Below are 18,829 nucleotides of genomic sequence, written 5' to 3'. Positions count from 1 at the left end.
GCAGGAATTAAAGAAATGGATTACATATCACTGGTATGTTGTGCTATATTCAAGATAGTGCTCCAAAGGAAGTATATTTAATATTATTTTCTCCTAAACTTTGTCAAAGGCTATTCTTGAGCCTCTTGCAGGCATATTCTTCCACCAGAAACGGTAACTTGTTTTAAGCATAGTTGTGACACTCACGGAAGAAAATGTGACAGAGCAATAAAAGCTATGAATAGGTAACCCACGGGTGAATGTGTGTTTGGGGCTGATCAGCCCTCTCATAGGGTGCCAGCATGCAAAGTGCAAAGAGGGTAAAAACAGGAGGGTCACTGGTAGCAGGGCTGAGCCCAAAACACACCTTTGGGAACTTGCTCTCCTCATCAATGAGGGAGATGATGTTCATGGGTTTGATAGCAATCATGTCCAAGGCATCCTGGTTATCAGTGAACTCGATGTGCTGCCAGTTGATGTTCTCCAGGTTGTACTCCTCCTGCTCTAGTTTGAAGACGTGGCGCACGAAGAACTGCTGCAGGTTTTCATTTGCAAAGTTAATGCAAAGCTGCTCAAAACTGTGGAGAGAAGGTCAAGAAAAGGCCACTTTAAATCCACCACGGTCTATCTTTCTCCATCTCTCCCCATGCTTGAAGCAATACTCTCAGGCCATGTCAACTACTGAGTAAGGTTGCTGTTGGCTGAGAATTTCCTTAAAGGTTCAGATAATCAGTTTTTCTCCCCCCCCCCAATGTTATGGCCATTATACATGTGTAGCCTAAACCAGCCTGTTTAGGAAATACATTGCCTGCTGCAGCATAAAAGTGATTAGCTCTGATAGAAAAAGGCTTGGCCCAGCCCAGTCCTGTTCATCTCAGGAGAGGTGCAAGACCTTAAGCCTGGGGTGGTGAAGGAAGGTTAAGACCTGGTTCTCCTTTTGTAGGCTCCATACCTGTTCACAGTGAAGTTCTCAAAGCCAAAGATGTCAAGGAGGCCGATGGATCTCCTGACACTTTTGAGTTCCTGGGAAGGAGGTCTGTAAATTGCAGCATTGATCTTTTCCACGATCCAAACGAAAAGCCGCCCATAAATTCCCTGCAATATCCCAAAGATGGAGATCACTGAGACAGGTTAGCAGTTCACCCTGCTAGTCTGCGGCACCACTTCACTCGTGATGGCACAGGCTCCCCTAAAGCATGGCCAGCAACTGGACAGTCCCTGAGGACATGCTCGCCAACATTTATGCCAGACTCTTGGCATGGTTTAAAGCTTCAAAAGCCATTATGTAGATCAAGAAAAACAGACCTGAAAGCCTAGATAAAAGACAACCGAAAGCAAAATCCCAGATTTGGATAGTCCCATATTTTGGATCTATGGGCTCACTGTAAAGCCAGACAGACCTCTCCTTCGTTTCTAAACATCTCTCTCTACAGATCAGCAGAGCCATGTTACACTGCTAGACAAGCCAAGGACATCTCACCTGGACAAGGTGCTGACTAAAATGTTGCAGCACTGGCTGGACAGTTTGCTGATTTAATGAAGCAGCTGTTGCAGCTTCAGTAATCCCAGGATTGCATGCTTTACAGTGTTATTCACTTCTTTTGTATGAGCTACAGCAGGACTACCAAGGAGGGGAGCCTGATTCAAAGGCCCATCACCACTGAGAAGTCACTGTCTGGATCTGCAGACCAATTAGCTGTCAAATCAGTTAGCCTTATCTAGCAGTCCCCCACGGGTAGAGTGGAGAGCCCAGGCTGGCCAGAGTGCCCACCAAAAATCAGAGCCACATTTGCAGCGGGCCACCAATGCTTGTGTTGCAACCTTACATGGGGCTGCAAACAGCACAGCAGTGATGCACACCCACCTCATCAACCTTCACCACTGCAAAGCCTCAGGTGATGCTCTCTGTAAGTGCTCTGGTGGCTGCTGTATTGTTCTATCCCTACTCCTGTGACATTCAGCTTTATTTACTGCTGCAGACATGCCTAAATCCTGAAATTCAGGTGTGGGTGTTACAGGTGTTGATAGAGCTGCTCTGATTTAGAGCAGCTGAGGATCTAACCCTGGAGCTCAAGCTGGGGCATTTTCCTGAAGTTGAGGTAAAGTCATTTCAGGATGCTGGTTCCTTCCACAGGTCACCTTTGAGTGTAGACAGTCTCAAGTCCAGATTGCAAATCCCCTGAAGACCAGGCTATCTAGACTCCTTCCATCTGAACTCTTTGTGCACCCCTGTAAGAACATAGTTTCAAGGCCATCTGCTGATCTGAGCTCACATGGGCACCAAGTGAAACACTTTTCCCGTGTAGTGGATGCTCTGGTCTCAAAACTGACAGATTTCTTCAGTTTATCAATGGGAGCAGAAAGGAATGCCCTAAGATTTACCTTTACAAAAGCATCCCTCACATCCAGTGCTTGTTCCATGCTGAGAGGAGTGGAGACGGTCTCGCCCCTGGTGATTATAGTCCGGCTGGTAAGGCAGTTCATCACGTCCTGAGGGTCAACCTGGCAAAGACACCACCAAACACAGCTATTGACTTTACAACACAAAGTGTCCTTACAATGGCCTGGGCTACTGGCCTGAATGTGCATGTCCAGAGGGGGACACTGCAGACCCTACGGCTGGAGATACTTGACTTTTCTTAGTTGTACAGGGCAAATATCTCAAATGATGTCACAAGCATTTTCAGAGAGAGTAATTAACACATTTATAGAGTGTTTTACTATGGAAAATGTTCTTGTGACTTAGTGTGAGATGTTAATGAGGCATGGGGAGCGAAGATGAAAAAGCAAAGCCCGCCAAGCTGTATCCTACCAGCATGAATGTAGCTTTGCATCCCCTTGACCTCTTTTCATACTTCTGAGATCAAGCCAGGGAAATGTCCACCCCCTAAAGCACATGAAAACAGCCTGCAGACAGCTGTGGATCACTCCCTGGGACCAGCAGTGCCTATGGAGATGAGATGGTGTCCCTGAGGGAGCCCTGTTACCGGCTGGGGAGGCCACTGAAGAATGCTCCAGCCACTACATGGGTGGTTTGGGTGAGGGTCATCTCACCTCACTTCAGATACACACAGTATAGGTGACATCTCTGTCTCAGCTACATCAATGAGGAAAACAGTCTATTTTAGAGACTGAACTATTTTGGATGTCCTTTTTAGGATGACGTGCCACCAAAGTCTCTGTTTCTCTCCACTGGTGTGAAGGGGAGCTCAGATACCCAGCTCAGATGGAGACACCCACCTTCGCGCTGCCAGCGCAGGGCAAAGTATGGCTTACCCAGGTCTCCTCAGCCTCCTAGAGCTGGTGGTGCAAGCAGAATCTGGCTCAGATGAAGCTTTGCCACAATACTAGAAATATGGGAACAAGCCAGAAAGGGGACAGCAGCACCGCAGAGCCACTGACCTCCAGCAACGATGCCGCAGTGATTAGTGACGCCGACTGAACAACCTCACAGGCATCCAGGTTGTCATAGGTCCGAGCTGGGGGAAGAAAGGCAGAGGGAAAGCCATCAGCAAGGGACGTGGCTCTGCAGAAGGTGGATGGGGTGAAGGAAAGGGTCTTTCTCCACTGCCTTTGCATCATGGCCAGGCAAAATCTGGCCATCAGAAGGGAGAGAAAAGTTCATGCAGCTGCTGGAGCCCTGCTGCTGGCTGCAAAGGATCTGTACTCTGCTCTGCCAGCCACCTTAAATGACTGATGGGGTAAAAATGTTTCTAGCATTTAAGTGCTTTAGGCTTCTGCCTTCCAAAGAGGCTTTTTAAACCACTGTGTCATTTCTGACAGCATGGCGGTTTGGTACCTTTACAAAAGCATATCCAATCACACAGGCACTTGTCAAACACTCCATTAGTCTCTCCTTGCAAAACCTGAGTCTACTGAATGGCCTGTGGCCATATTCAACCTCCCTACATTCAGAAAAGGTGGATGTTACTGAGCACACTGGGGTCTGGCAGCCCTGCAGAGTGGGCAGATGGACTTATTCCTCCTTTCTTGTCCTTACACGCCACAATAAGCACCCGACTCCCTGGCATGGCACCGTGGCAGGCAGTCTGGATACCCTGAGCTTGGCTCCCTCTCACCATGCAGAATAAAGAGTAGAAGTGCGTCGGACCGCGTCCCTGTATTTTGTCCTTTTACCTTCGTACTGCAGGTTCCCCATGTGGAGGATGGCAGCCAGCAGCTTGGAGATCTCCCAGTTCTCCGTGTCGGTGAACATAAGGACCTTCATTGCGGAGCGGATGTTGGCGTACTCCTTGCTATCATCTCTGCCATCACAGGTCGTGCAGTTACCCTGGGGAGGTGAAGACATCGCACGGTGTATGGGGTAAAGCAGAGAGCATCTGGGTGTAACCCTAAGCTATCCAGGGCTTCCCCATAAATCAGTAGACATTTTGTTTAAAGGATGAATAAGCAAAAGATGATGTTGAACCAGTGGATCTGGCTCTGCCCTTTGGTGCATACTACGATTTGGTGCTCAGCCTTGTGACCTGCACTTACCCTGCTGTCCCCAGCTACCCTGTGCCTGTCTGCAATCAGCAGAGGAGAAAAGGTTCCCTGGTATGGAGATAAAGAGTGAGAAGGAAACGCGCTGCAGGGTCCCACCGATCCAGCTAGAAAGCTGGGTCCTGGGTCCCAGCCTTGCTGATCATGGGCCAGCCTTAATTACACCTGCTTCTACCAGCCCCTCTAGACTGTGACACTGGTGCATAGGGATTAGAGCTGGAGATTGCTGGCTCAGTCGGAAATGTGGAGCAGAGACAGCTCAGAACTGCATGCTGCTGAGAATGCACCATCCAGCCATGCACTCTTCCCCATCCATCACTGCTGCAAGACCATCGGGTCATATCACAGAATCATAGAATCATAGAATGGTTTCGGTTGGAAGGGATCTTTTAAAGATCATCTGGTTCCAACCCTCTGCCGCAGGCAGAGACACCTTCCACAAGACCAGGTTGCTCAAAGCCCCATCCAACCTGGCCTTCAACACTTCCAGGGATGGGGCATCCACAACTTCTCTGGGCAACTGTTCCAGTGCCTCACCACCCTCACAGTAAAGAATTTCTTTCTTATATTTAATCTAAATGTACCCTCCTTCAGTTTAAAGCCATTACCCCTTGTCCTGTCACTACGTGCCCTTGTAAGAAGTCCCTCTCCAGCTCTCTTGTAGGTCCCCTTCAGGTGCTGCCATAAGGTCTCCCTGGAGTCTTCTCTTCTCCAGGCTGAACAACCCCAACTGTCTCATGCTGTCCTCATAGGAGAGGTGCTCCAGCCCACTGATCTAACACTCTGGTTATTTCCAAACAAGTGAACTGGGCACCGAACACCAAAATCATCCAAGCTTGTGTCCTGCTCCACAGGAAGAGTGGAAATAACCTGCTCTATACACAGGGGTTAAGGGTTTGCACTAAGACTGTGAGGCTTGTGGTGGTGGGACAAAGAAGTCCCACAAACCCTGTGGCTAAGACTTGGGGAGGTCATAACCAGCAAAGCAGCTCTTGGCTGTGAAGGAAGCACCTCTCTCTTCTTTCTCCCTTACTAACAAGCTCTCACCACATCACCCCATCAAACCTCTGCTTCGCTGCGCTCTCACCATCGCAAGGTAGTTGTAGTCCGTGGCTTTCCCAAGACCCAGCTTCTTCTTCTGCTCCATCGTCATTCCTCTCAGCATGCAGTAAAACACGTGGTAATTCCTCTCATCCTGGGCCTGCAGTAGAAGAGGACGCGTCAGCTCTGCAAGGAGAACGGCACCGCAAAGGTCGACTGACCGAGTGCTTGCTCCCACGCCTTGCAGATATATCACCTTACCTGCCTGCAGACCCGGGACTTCTCCAGCAGGTACTGCTCAATCTTCGCCCCCTCGATGGCTCCTCTTTTATTGAAGTGGATGTCGATGTACTTCCCAAATCGGCTGGAGTTGTCGTTACGGATGGTTTTTGCGTTCCCAAAAGCTGCAGGGAAGAATTGCAGGGAGTTAGAGAGGACCTAATGCAGGAAGGATCATGGATCTGGTCTCATGGGCAAAAAAAATAATCAGAAGAGCAAGGCTGAGAGCGTAAAAAGCAGCCCCAAAGCCTTTCCCCTTAAGTTTGGCTGGCTTAATTTCATCTCAGTGTGGGGAAACAGGATATATTGCAGGTGACTGTCCTCGGAAATCCAGAGAGGAGCACAGAGAATGAGGCATGGGAACAGGGTGACCTTTTCCAGGAAGAAGAGCTAGGACAGCAGGATTTTGGCAGCAGCTGATGAAATACAAGAGGGTTGAGCAAGGCTAGCAGAGGATGCTGCAGCGTGCGAGGTGACGCTGTGCGGGAAATGACAGAGCTGCTGCTGAGTGATTTGGTGACTGAGAGGGAAAGTAAAGAGCTCGTCCTTTAGGGAAACAGAGAGGGACTTAGCCAGGAGACTTATCCCTGCAAACAGACTGTGTGCAGAGAAAGGTACCCACATCCATCCTTTGTGTGGGTGTGGACCACTGGCACGTGTGCCCTGGCCAGCATGGCCTGCCTCCAGGATCGCTGGCAGGTGATGGAGATCTGTTTGAAATGCAGAGCATCTCTTCCCCTCAGTCCTAGCAGTGATGAAATCCGTGTTCGAAAACACCCTGTATGCATGCCATGCACCGTGATAGTTTACAACACCAGTGGTCAGGCAGCCCTGCTGTGCCCTGAGAGCCTCGTTGCATCTTCAGGCCATGGCTGAAGGAATCTCCAGCGGAGCACAGAGAAGAAAAACTCAGCCAGTGACTTTCTTGTCTGCTCTGCTAACATTATTCATGGAAAGCAGTCAGGATATTCACATTTCCCTTGATTCCTAGGGGGCTATTTACCAAGCAAAACACTGCTCTCAGTGAGTAGCAGGAGAGGTAAAAATAATGTTATTCTTTAAGGAAAATGCTATTTTTCTGAATAACAGGTCCATCTGGCATCATGTTGGGACTAGAGGGTCAGATCATCTATTTAATTTACAGACATCCAATTAAAACAGTGGGGCTGATCACAGTAACAGCTTGCCAATGTACCTATTAAGGCCACGAGCTGATTCTCGTTATCTGGTTCTTTCCTGAACTGCTTTTATTTCTTTTTCTGCATTCTGCTGCCATTCATTGATCTTGGAAGGAAAAGGTGGGGTTTGCTATTGTGTATTGCCAGCAAAAGGTGTTTAGTCTGTGAATCTCTGGTCAAATTAATCTGATGTTTTGCTGAACCAGAAAAGAATAGGAATAGGATTTTTGCAATTATGGTCAAAGAAAACAAAAATTTAGTTAGTTGAATATGCAGCATTTACAGGCTGTTGGTGCTCTGCATACAGTTATAATTCCAGCATTGGAAGAGGTGGCGAGATTTTTCAAAAGAGCTTTGTGTATTTGGTGATCAGCATTTTTTAAATCCCAGACTACACAGAGAATTAGGTAAAATTCAGGTTTCTGTTTTGAAATTTGTGGGGAAAAAAAGTCCTGATTTAAGTGGAAAATCACATTTTTCAATTTTAAGTGCATCAAAAAATTGAAAAATATTTCAGGTCAGCTGAAATGTTTTGCTTTCAACAATAGTTGTCAAAAATATTAATGGAAAATTTGAGAGCCCAAATCAGAGAATATTTGTGTTGTGAAAAATATTTTCAAATGGAAAGAAACCGAATATGCTGTTTAACAAATGTTTACATCATTGCTTTTGATGTTTTTTAAAATTTTGTCACTTTATGAAACTCAAAATACAACAAAGTGATTTACATTTGGCCATATTTTGTGGTTCCTGAATCTGAATTTTTTTTTCCAGGAAAAAAATGCTTCCATCATTTGAGGTCTTACCTTCCAAGATGGGATTTGCCTCCAAGACCTGCTGCTCAATCCAGGAGTGCTGACCGCTGATGGCTGCCAGGAACTGCAGAATCAGTTTTGTGCTTTCTGTCTTCCCTGCTCCGGACTCACCGCTGCAAAGACAACAGGAATCGAGGTCAGTGAAAGCCCTGCTGCACCCCTGCTGTTGTTGCTCTCTCTGTCTCCAAAGGGACAATGTCTCTGCCTGTTCTGCTAGCACAAGCAGGATGAGGCCACTAAGGACGGGTTTCCAGCATCCCAAGGACTGGTTGTAGGAGAAATGTAGGACACAGTACCAGACAGCTTCCAGCCAAGATTCAGATTTGTTTTCCAGTTCATTTGGCCCAAGCTGTTGCTTGGGTTTGGGTCCCTCCATGAAATACCGTCATTCAATTGGCACTAAGAAGGTCAGGAAGCACTTTCAGACTGTGCTTTTCCAGGTATGATCACCAAACCATGGGCCTGTGGTTCAGGGGCTGACTGGTCCCATGGGGCATCTTCATCGCCAGTCTTGAGCTGCCAAAATGCACTCGAAGGCAAACTGTGGAACACTGCCTTTTAATGGCAGGCACTTTCACAGGTCCCCTAGGCATGTCCTATCAAGGGGTGAGTAGGAGAGGAGAAGATCATGGGGCAGGAAGCAAGAGTTACTCCCCTAAACTTTCTCTCCACTGAAAGATAACTTCTGTTATCTTGCAATGGCACAAGAGGAAGGGCTGGGCAGAAATCCCTTGGTGTGAGTCTATGGCCTGGCTGATATATGGGGTAGCCAGTATACATGATTGATTGAAATGGACCTTCTGGGTGTTCAGTAGCCAGCCCTGCCCCCATGGCTGAATTGCCTCACTTCTCAGCCTTGGCTGGCCACTGGCACACTGCATCACGCCTGGCCTTGACTCTCCTCTGGGTTCCATATGATGCTTTTTTAGCCCTGCAAGGTAATCATTACCACATGGTCTTTTCAGTCCCACATATCTGAAATACTGTGCACGGGGTGCTCCAGAGAAATGGTTTTGTGCAACGAAACTGAGGCATGCCTTGGAAGGAGGTGGTGCCCTGAAAGCATGCAGGACTGTTTGAGGGTTCAAAACTCGATAGAACAGCATTGGAGGGCTGAGGAAACTAAATCTGGTTCATACCACCATTTCGGACAGACACTGGAGTGAACTATGCCCATAACTGTGACCAGGCATTTCTTGGAGCCCAAGACTGACCAACCCAGAGCACAGCTATGCAGAGAGACACCAGTTCAACCACAGGTCCAGTGATCAAGCTTGTCCCTGGCCCTTCTTAGTGCAGAAGGTATAGATCTTTGCATCTTTGATGTCTGTAGGAGTATTGGATTTAAACTTAAAAGGGGAGGTTAAAGTTAAATATGAGATTTTTTTTGGTTGTAGGATAAGTACCAAAGGATCAATAAAGCATCTTTACTCGGAACAGTGACTGCAAACAGAGACCACCTCTGCACTGGGAATATGTGGGTGGAAGATCTAATAGGTCATTCAAATTTCTGATTCTATTTGATAAGCTGTTCCCTATCAACCACGTTGCAGGTGCTCAGCATCTGTTTTCAGGATATGGGCCATTTGGAAGTTCACCAACTTACCTTATGATACAACACTGGTCCTTGTTGTTGCGCTGCATGTTGAAGTAGCAGTTGTCAGCAATTGCGAAGATGTGTGGTGGCATCTCACCAATCTTTTTGTTGGTGTACAGGCGTATTTGCTCAGGTGAGTAGATGGGTAGGAGCTGGTAGGGGTTTACTGCCACCAGTATTGAACCAGTGTATGTCTGGAGGAGAAGCACATGAAGGGTTATGGGGACAGTGAGATGTGCCTGAGAGGCTTTGGCAGCTTGGATGGAGTGTGGTGGCCAGAAAAATCAAGGTTTTTCAAAAGCTGGATGAAAGATGATGTTCAAGTCAAAGATGCTTGCAGGGTGGAGCCTGGAGCAAAATTGGAACAAAAGTCCCAAACTATCTAAATCAGTTCGTACTCAGCCTTGCTCATGCACAACGTGGATTCAAGCCTTAATTCATATTTTGGATGCTCCTCAGTTAAGATTCAAAGTTTCAAGTCAAGCTCATACTTGCAAAAAAATTGCCGGAGCCAGCACATATCCATACATATTTATTGCATTGCACAAATTATGAGAAACTAGAGATGAAAGGTACCTGAAGACCATTGCCCTATCTCAAAGCAGGACCAGCTGGATCCAAGCTATTCCTGACTGATGTCTTTTTAACCTGTTTTTAAAAATCCACAACAGAGCTGCTAAGCCTTCCTCTGTAATACATTCTTCTCTACCATCTCTGTCTAACCAGACCTCTTCATGCTGCAATTTACACCTTGTCCTGTGCACAGGGATACGGCCCACAAAGTCCTGACGTATCCCTTCTCAGCTATTTCTGAGTAATTTTTGGAAATAGCCTTTTGTCCTTCCCATGCTCTCTGTGGCAGTCAAACGAGCAGGGCTGTCCTGGGCTTTGGGCAGCAAACCCCTTTGTGGTGTCTTGCTCTTTCATTTCTGCCCTTTCAGAAGCCATTTCTCTCAAGCCTCTCACCAAAGGTCTCATGATCTTTGTCATCTTGCTCAGATGCAGCTCTGAGGTTAGGAGATTTGGCCACATCCCAAGCTCAAGGCAGAGAATAAGGATCTCCTTCCTCAACTTCAGCTGTCTAAAAGGTAGTGTCTAGAGCAAGCGAGTCAAAAGGGCTTCATCTTGGGCTAACCAAAGAGCATGAGATGAAGGCTAGTTTCAATCCATGACTTCAAAGGAGCCGAGTCACCTTCTCTAGGTTAACTTTTGGAAACTAAAGTCACAAGATTAATCTCACCTTTCTATCCTGGTGGGACCAGCTGTGAAAGTGCCCTCACTGCTGCATATATTCTTCTCAGAAAAAAAAAAAAAAAAAGTAATTTCAACATAAAAATAATCCTTATGTGTTTTTATCCACGTGGACTAAAACCAACAGTAAGCATTTGGCAAAAAGCAGTAAAGTGGCACAGGCAAGGATGCTTGTGAACCAAGAAGAAAATCGCTCTATGCTCTGCTGGCTGCTCCTCTTTTTGTGCATATTGCAAACGGGCTTATGAATAAAACAAGTCTGAGTTGTTCCTCATTTCTGAAGGCAGCAAAATAACTACCACTGCTGGGGAGAGGAGTGGAAATGGAGACCTGGAGACACAAGCTGGCAGCCCCAGGTCGAGTTTCTCCCATCAAGCCCAGTCTCCCTCAATCATGATGGAAAGGGCTTGAGTGCAGTGAGATAATTTGTTTGCCACCATCTACGCAACTCTTCCCACCAGCTCAGGCTTGCTGAAATGCAGCCAGTAGGTGGCAATTGTGTCCTATAGCAGGGCTGCTGAAAGCCCTTAGGGACTTATCGCTTTCTAGCCTCATGGCCAACACCAGAGAGCAACTTTCTGTTCAGTCCCAGGTGAGGTTTGAATTTACAGTGGTAACTGAGAAAGGAAAAAATAGTTTTCCCTGTAATAGGGGGTAATGTGCCAGTAAAGGGAAAAAGCTCTTTAAGCTCAAGAACAAAGTTGTCACAAATCCAAAGGGTAGAAATGGGCTGTGAAATCACGTAGACTGGATGTTAGAAGAAGGCGGCATTGAAATAGGGGAGCAGAGAATTCCCAGAACAGCCTTGCACAGGGACAGAGCAGGTAAGCTTGGTGCTCAGAGAAGGAGTGGGCTCAATTTCTGAATGGTATTATGTCACCAAGATCCCCAGTGAACCCCAAGTCTCCTTCCAGTCCTGGATAAGATACTTGGAAGACTGTTTTCCTCTTCATAATTTATTGCCAGGTTAATTTTAGGGACATTTCTAATCTTCCTTGAGCCTCTTTTCAAAAAGACTGACCCTCTGCAGCTGTCTGAAATCCCTGTATTTCAGCCACGCTGGCCTGCCCCAGCCCAAATGCAGCCAGTGAGACTTTTAAAGGAGTTAACCATTAGTTGCAGGAATGTTTTCTGGATGCTCTCACTGACCCTTCCCTTGTGATCCACAAAACACTTTGTCAGCATGAACTCTTGTACTAGTGCTTGTTTTTGTAGGTCATTCCTAGTTGATAAATACTCACAATTTGCCCAGTTCTCACAGTTGATGGCATGCAAAACTTTGTCCACTTTGCTGATGAGGGGCCAAAGGGCACCTCCAAGGAAATATTATCTCTCTGGTTTCTATTGCTGGGTGAAGGCAAAGCCCTCCTGTCTTGGGAAAATAAAGCTTTACCGATAGCCAGGGGCTCTGCCGTAGCTGACCACAGGAACCACATCTCAGAGCAAATTCATTACTGCCTGCATGACCTACATTTTAATTAGCCCCAAACAAATCCTTTCTGAGCCTGCTTCCCTCGCTACCCAGAACACCATGGCTGACTTCATCTGGATTTTTATGTGCTAAAGCTCTACCAAACATTACTGCATTTTGGCAACCCTTGGAGAGCACCAGCAGGCATTGGTTTCATCTCCAGATAAAGAAAGAGATTTAACCTTACTCACGAGTCCAAACTCCCCACGAGACGCTCTTGCTATTCAGCATAGTTTCTCTTAATGCATGAAAACCAAACCATGGGCAACAAGCCCTTGTTGAAGTTTTTCTCATTTTGCTGCAGAAGTTTCTTTCCTTCAAATTGAGGTCATTACTGAGAAGCACTTACAGCTTTAACTACATTCGCAGGTTGGGGACCTTCCAGCTCTGGGAAGGTGTCACAACTTCACGATGAGGGTCAAGTTCTGCAGCCAAGGGGATGACGCTCTCAGTGCATTTGTGAAGCAGCAGCAATGGTGGTGCAAAGTAAATGCAAATGCCACAATGGTGAACAGAAACAAATGACCCAGTGGAAGGCATGACAGCGATTGCAAATGACAGCTCCATGAGTCATACTTACCCTCCCGCCGCAGTTTGTCTTACGAGTAAAATGTGAGGGAGGAGAAAAAGGAAAATTATGTTTAATTAGAACAGAATTACACCCTCCACAAAGCTAAGGAGATGAAGAAACAAGAGTGACTGCAGTCCCATTGGAAATGTCACCCTTTACTTAGCAGGCTCAGAAATCCTTTCAAGCAGTGAAGGTAAAGTCATACTGAGCTTCACCATCTTTAAAATAGCACAAATTATATCCCAGAAAAAACACCTCGGGGGACTGGGTATCCCCTATCCACATGGCATCCATACAGTACCTTGGCTTTGCAAAACTGCCATCAATATTTACCACATTTGACACAAATCTACTTGTCCTAGTGCCACCACGCTTAAAAGATGAGACCTGAAGTTGGGTTCCTGAGCCTCCAGCAACACATGTGTAGACAGAGGTGGTTTATGTGCCCCTCTATCAAGCTATGCGGTCTACGTCATTTTGAGAGTGTCATTCTGATTTTGAGATTGCACTAATTGCTGTCTTGTGCCCAGGATGGTGGGCTGGCACTCCAAAGCCATTAGTGGTGTGGAGCAATCAAGGCATAGTAACCTGGAACCTCTGTGATGCAAATCCCTTTGTGGGATGTGGCCACCCCTTACGCAGTAGATCTGTAGGACTGTCCTGGTTTCAGCTGGGATAGAGTTAATTTTCTTCTTAGTAGCTGGTATAGTGCTGTGTTTTGGATTTAGTATAAGAATAATGTTGATAACACACTGATGTTTTAGTTGTTGCTAAGTAGTGCTCACACCAGTCAAGGACTTTTCAGCTTCCCATGCTCTGCCCGGTGCACAAGAAGCTGGGAGGGGGCACAGCCAGGACAGCTGACCCAGACTGGCCAGAGGGCTATTCCATACCATATGACATCATGCTCAGTATATAAGCTGGGGGAAGAAGAAGGAAGGGGGGGACATTGGGCGTGATGGTGTTTGTCTTCCCAAGTAACCGTTACGCGTGATGGAGCCCTGCTTTCCTGAGGATGGCTGAACACCTGCCTGCCGATGGGAAGTAGTGAATGAATTCCTTGCTTTGCTTTGCTTGTGCGCGCAGCTTTTGCTTTACCTATTAAACTGTCTTTATCTCAACCCATGAGTTTTCTCACTTTTACTCTTCCAATTCTCTCCCCCATCCCACCGGGGGGGAGTGAGCGAGTGGCTGTGTGGTGCTTAGTTGCTGGCTGGGGTTAAACCACAACAAGGACGCATGGCACTGTCACCATCAGACCTGAAGAACTCATAGAGAAACCACATGGTTACTGAGTCACTTCAGCCCAAATCACTGCCCACGTGCACCTCCAGGTTAGAAGCTGCCCTTTGCGTTAGCACTTTATTAGTACGATGATGCAAAACAATGCTCTGCCCAGTGCCTGTTTGTGTTCACAATTTCCCTGGATGCTTCTGAATAGCTTGGTGAGGGAGCTCAGAGGCAGAGCTTTCGTGAAGGAGCTGGATGTATTCACAGGCAATCTGATATTGCACACATGAAATCTTATCTGAGGACCTCTGTTCACTTAGTGAGGAAACAAGCTCTTGCCTGATGCCATAGGGACCACAGGAGACACACATGAACACCACTGAAAAAATATCCAACATGATCCCAGCTTTCTCAGAGCGCAAGAGAGAACTGTGGGAATCCACTTGGTACCACTGCAGGGTGCCCACAAGCAGGAAAAAAAGAAGGGGCAATGCTCAATTGATAAATACATGTTCCCTGAATGAGCCAATCAGCTACAAATTATTGGCTATCTGTACTTCTTGGGTAGCATTCAGGTTGCTTGAATTTAGTTATCCACATGAGTACTACTTCTTAACCTTGAAGATGGACATGCTCTGAGCTGGAGGAGGTGGGACCGTAGACCTCCAACCTGAACTTTCCTTCCAACATAAACTCTTCTATGATACCCAAGCTCCAGCCAGCTCTAAAGCAATCACCTCATCCAACAGGCATCTATGTTTGCACAGCTGAAAGGCAGTCTTGGCTCTGTTGGCTCTATTGATATCTCTGGTGACTGCCATGGGTGCTTAGTGCACATGGAGACATCACCTCAAGTATGAATTTGGCCTGCTAACTTTTGCTAGTTTATCATTATAAATGTTTGTGGCTCCCTGAAGAGAGCTGCAGGGAGTAACTCAGCTCATCTAACATGTGAATCATTTTCTGGTCCTGCCTTTTCCTCTAAACTGACAATACAGGGGACCTAGACATCATGCACAACAAATAAGGTGCCTTGGTGAGAGACGAATTTGGGGTCTCTCTATTCTCCTCCAAGCTTTGAGGAATTAGGGATGCCTTTTCAGCAGCCATATCTCCTTCCTCTAGGATTGAAATCCACCTCTGAAAGAAGAGATGGATATCTTCCAGAGTTGGGGGCAGGAGGCTGTCAACCGTGTGAACAGCCTATGTAACAGAGTGGTGTGCTCTCCACCACTGCCCAGCTCTAATTCAAACCCATCCTTTCAAAAGGCACTGGACACCAAGCAGAACAAGCAGACTTGATAGATAAAATCCTGGATATGGTCTGCTAGCTTATGCTATCTGGGAAGTCAGACTGCACTGCAAATCCCTCTGGCCTGAAAATCTAGCAGTCTCGAGAGGCTTTTAAAAAGCAGATTCCCAGGTGGCTTTGAAAAGGCCTTCAAAGGCACAGCAGGCACTTACCTGAGTATCTGAAAACTGTAGGATTTGAGAGCAATGCCAAATTTTCCATATTTGCATAGGCAGTTTGGGTACATTAGCTAGTGGCAAACACGCACGCATGCTCCTCACTTCTGCCCCAAGAACACGCACCAGACTACACAGCGTATAGCACACTGATAAAACCAGCACAGAGACTTGAACGCTGACTCTTGTCCTGCTGGGGAGGTGGCTTTTGTGATGCTCAGTTCAACCAGGGTTTCCCACAGGTGGGTTCCCTAGAGCTAAGGAGAGCGGGGGGTGCAGTGCAGAGCAAGAGGTGGAGGTGGGGAGGACACTCACATAGATGAGGTGCTCCCGATAGCGGATCAGCAGGTTCCTGAGGATTCCCGCCTCGTTCAGGTCCCCCAAGCGGATCATGTCCTCCACTCCATGGATGGAGGTGGGGTGCATGGGTTTGATGTGGCTGGCATTCTGCGGGGAGATCCAGTGCTCCTGGGAAGAGAGCAAGGGCAGAGAAAGGCAAATTAAATTAGATACCACTGGGATGAGAGACAGAAACAGCCCACCCCAGACAGAAGGACCAGATGGAAGAACATGCACAGCAGAGCATTAGCACACAGGCCACAGCTTCTATTCCTGGTACACGGCAGTCATTAATTTGAAACATTCCTAGCAGAAGAGGGAAAACATCTTTCAGTTTATTGGAGCAGCAAGAGACATGAGACATGAGCCATCCTGGCAGAAGCATCATCCAGGGCAGTATGGACATCCAGCACATCAGGGGTGTTTTTAACAAATAGCAGGTTTGCTCTTCCCTTCACACAACTATATTTTCACATCGCTGGTTAACCCTCTGCCACAAAATACTGTTGAGCAGAGAAAAGATGATTTAGAAGAGGAGAGAGGGATGCACAGGGCTGGCAAAATTACACTTTTATTGGCAGAGTGTAGTTTAAAGTGATCACTTCTAAAGGGCTTCAAAAGCCACTACAAATTGGACACAAGGACCCTGCTGAACCAAATCTCTTTCTGTTGTCCTTGAAGGGAATGAGAGCATTCACAATTATCTCAGGCTGGAAAAAAAAAATTATAAAGGACAGAGAACATCCTCTGGTCGCTCTCTGCTTGTGATATAGATGTTCCTCTTAAACAGCCACCACTGCACAGAAGCAGAGGTGGGAAATTGAAGGAGAACCAGTGTTTGGCCACATCCTGTATTGGCAGGAGGTCAGGAAGGTCTGGATAACAGCAGAGGAAGAGCAGGCTGAGGTGGGTTTGCTCAAAGCACTATCTAAATGTGTTTTGGAGGACTCTGTTATCATGGTACTCAAGAAGCTTCTCAACTTTTCACTCCCAGTACTGCCACAAAAGTAGGGACACAACATTATCTTGTCCTCACAAAGAAAACTATGGCACAGCTGATTCCCAAGGACATATGAGGAGCCTGTGACAAAGTCAGTCATCATGACCCTAGGACTCCTGGCCTAGCCAGGCCCGTGTTGCTGAAAAAGGGTCATCACAACCTTTTGTACGTACATTGCCTTCATCATCCACAACCTGGATCTGTCCAGAGTCACATAGTTTAACCACCGCTCCAATGGGGACATCGAATTCCCGTCCGGTTTTGAGGTCCATCCACACATAATCCCCCTGGAACCAAAGAGAAGAGAGTTACACCCAGGGCTGCAGAAGGTTCAGCATCCCTTGGGATACAAGATGCTGATGTTTTGGACCCAAATCATTGGTAAAAGGTGCTCAGGAAACCCCTTGCAAGGTAATAGCAGTAGGGCATGCTCCACACAGCGTACACCCACTGCAGTGTCTCTCCGTTTCATGAGTTCATGAGTAGTTGTTGGTCACAGACTGAATCCAGCAAGCAGGTTACAGAGCAGCGATACAGGCAGAAAAGCTCACCGAGGTAGAGGTTTCCCTTTGTGCAATGTATAAGCCTAGAAAGTTACTCTTAGGAGATGGTTTTGAGCTCCGGAAAACCTTGCCTGGAGGCTTGTAGCACATTTTTTCCTTGCAGATAACCAATATCAAATATACATTCCCCTATCTTGGAGACTGGTGAAAAGGGGATGACTAAAGAAGGGTTAAGAACATACCAGAGAGGCAGATATATACACTTCTTCAGCAGGTCTCCCAGCTACAGCGATTTGTAGGTGGGCTCTTTGCATTTAATACTTCTCAGTGGATTTTATCTACTGTGAGCATGTCCAGTTGCTTCCTGAAGCTGTGCAAAGTTTTGGCATCCATAATCTCAGAGGAAGAGTTTAGCTACAAATAGCGTGAAAAGCTGTGTCCTTCTGCATGTTTCAAAAGTGTCACCTCTTTCATTTGAGACCTCTTTGTTTTCGTTTTGGAAGACACAGCAAGCAGTTGACCCCTATCCACTTGCTCCATGTCACTGGTGATCCTATAGACCTCTTGTCAGTCCTGCTGGGCAGGAACTATCTGCTCATCAGCTCTGTGGATATTAAATTACTTGAATGCAAAAAGGCTTTTAAAGAAGGTGTTTTCCTCAACACAAAAGCAAACTCCAAAATAACCCAAAACTCAACTCCCAAGAGGGATCCACACTCTTGGAAACAAGGCAGAATTATTTCCTGCCCCTAATCTCAATGTGAAGAGGTGCTAAAATGGGGAGCCGCCTAGTTAAATTATTGTCAGGCATGTTTGCATCGAGCAAGCAAATGTACTTTTTCATGCGTCTGAGTTTAATATTGTGAACTTGTAGCCCCACCTAATGCCACGTTCCTGGGGGCCAGCTCCACTTGTACCCATTAAGCACAATGCAAATGCAATATCTACCTTTCGAAGTCCTGAAAAACTGCTGGGAGAAGGGAAAGTGAAAAATAGGAGGGATCACTTTGTATGTGCTCTGATATAACCGCTTTCCTGAGCATCCACTATCGACCATTTCTGTGGACAGAGTATTTATAGATTTGGTTTGACTCAATGGGCTGATGAACAACCTTCTGCTCCACTCTGGGCAGTGGGAACTGGAGGCATCCAGCAATATAAAACACAGTGAAATGTTCACCATCCAAGTCATTGCTCACCAGGACTTCTGAGAGATACTAACCTGTGAGTGCCATAGGGATGTGAAGCCGTACCCAGGGACACACACATGGAGAAACACTACACACGAGGAGTCCCCAGCCATTTCGTGGTAGACTCCACCCTTGGCAGCTGCTTGCTAAGTTTCGCCTAGGATATCAACAAAGTCATCGTGCTTACATGGAGCTGAGGATCCAGCCCTTAGTTTGGGTTTTCTTTTCCTCAGAGGGTTGTGCTACAGCACTGTTATACCTGTCTTTACCCAGCTCATAAAAATATAATATTCAGATCTTTTTCTCATTAACTGCCTTACCCTCACATCTCATAACTCAGTTAAAAAGGAAAAAAACCCAACAACTAATGAATGCAGTAAGTAAGTCATGCACAGATACATTATAAATCCACTTA

General features: G+C 46.6%; 1 protein-coding gene across 1 annotated transcript in view; it reads right to left on the bottom strand.

Annotated features, from left to right (window-relative positions):
• Positions 1-17,008, bottom strand: part of MYO7A (myosin VIIA) — a gene marked incomplete at its 3' end in the record, with an annotated part of 64,204 nt that extends 47,196 nt beyond the window's left edge. The window contains exons 1-11 of the mRNA XM_082334162.1: positions 16,895-17,008; positions 15,698-15,850; positions 9,402-9,586; positions 7,787-7,908; positions 5,785-5,927; positions 5,570-5,683; positions 4,117-4,270; positions 3,382-3,458; positions 2,362-2,481; positions 932-1,074; positions 347-557 (exon numbers count right to left, since the gene is read on the bottom strand). Coding sequence (XP_082190288.1) covers positions 347-557; positions 932-1,074; positions 2,362-2,481; positions 3,382-3,458; positions 4,117-4,270; positions 5,570-5,683; positions 5,785-5,927; positions 7,787-7,908; positions 9,402-9,586; positions 15,698-15,850; positions 16,895-16,993 — 1,521 coding nt within the window. The 5' untranslated portion in view covers positions 16,994-17,008. The remainder of the gene's footprint in view (positions 1-346; positions 558-931; positions 1,075-2,361; positions 2,482-3,381; positions 3,459-4,116; positions 4,271-5,569; positions 5,684-5,784; positions 5,928-7,786; positions 7,909-9,401; positions 9,587-15,697; positions 15,851-16,894) is intronic.
• Between the last annotated feature and the right edge of the window lie 1,821 nt (positions 17,009-18,829).

This window comes from Platalea leucorodia (assembly GCF_965183815.1).
Source record: "Platalea leucorodia genome assembly, chromosome: 2".
In the NCBI taxonomy this organism is placed as follows: Eukaryota; Metazoa; Chordata; class Aves; order Pelecaniformes; family Threskiornithidae; genus Platalea; species Platalea leucorodia.
Note: the sequence above shows the minus strand (reverse complement) of the source record. Positions and strands in the feature narration are given on the sequence as shown.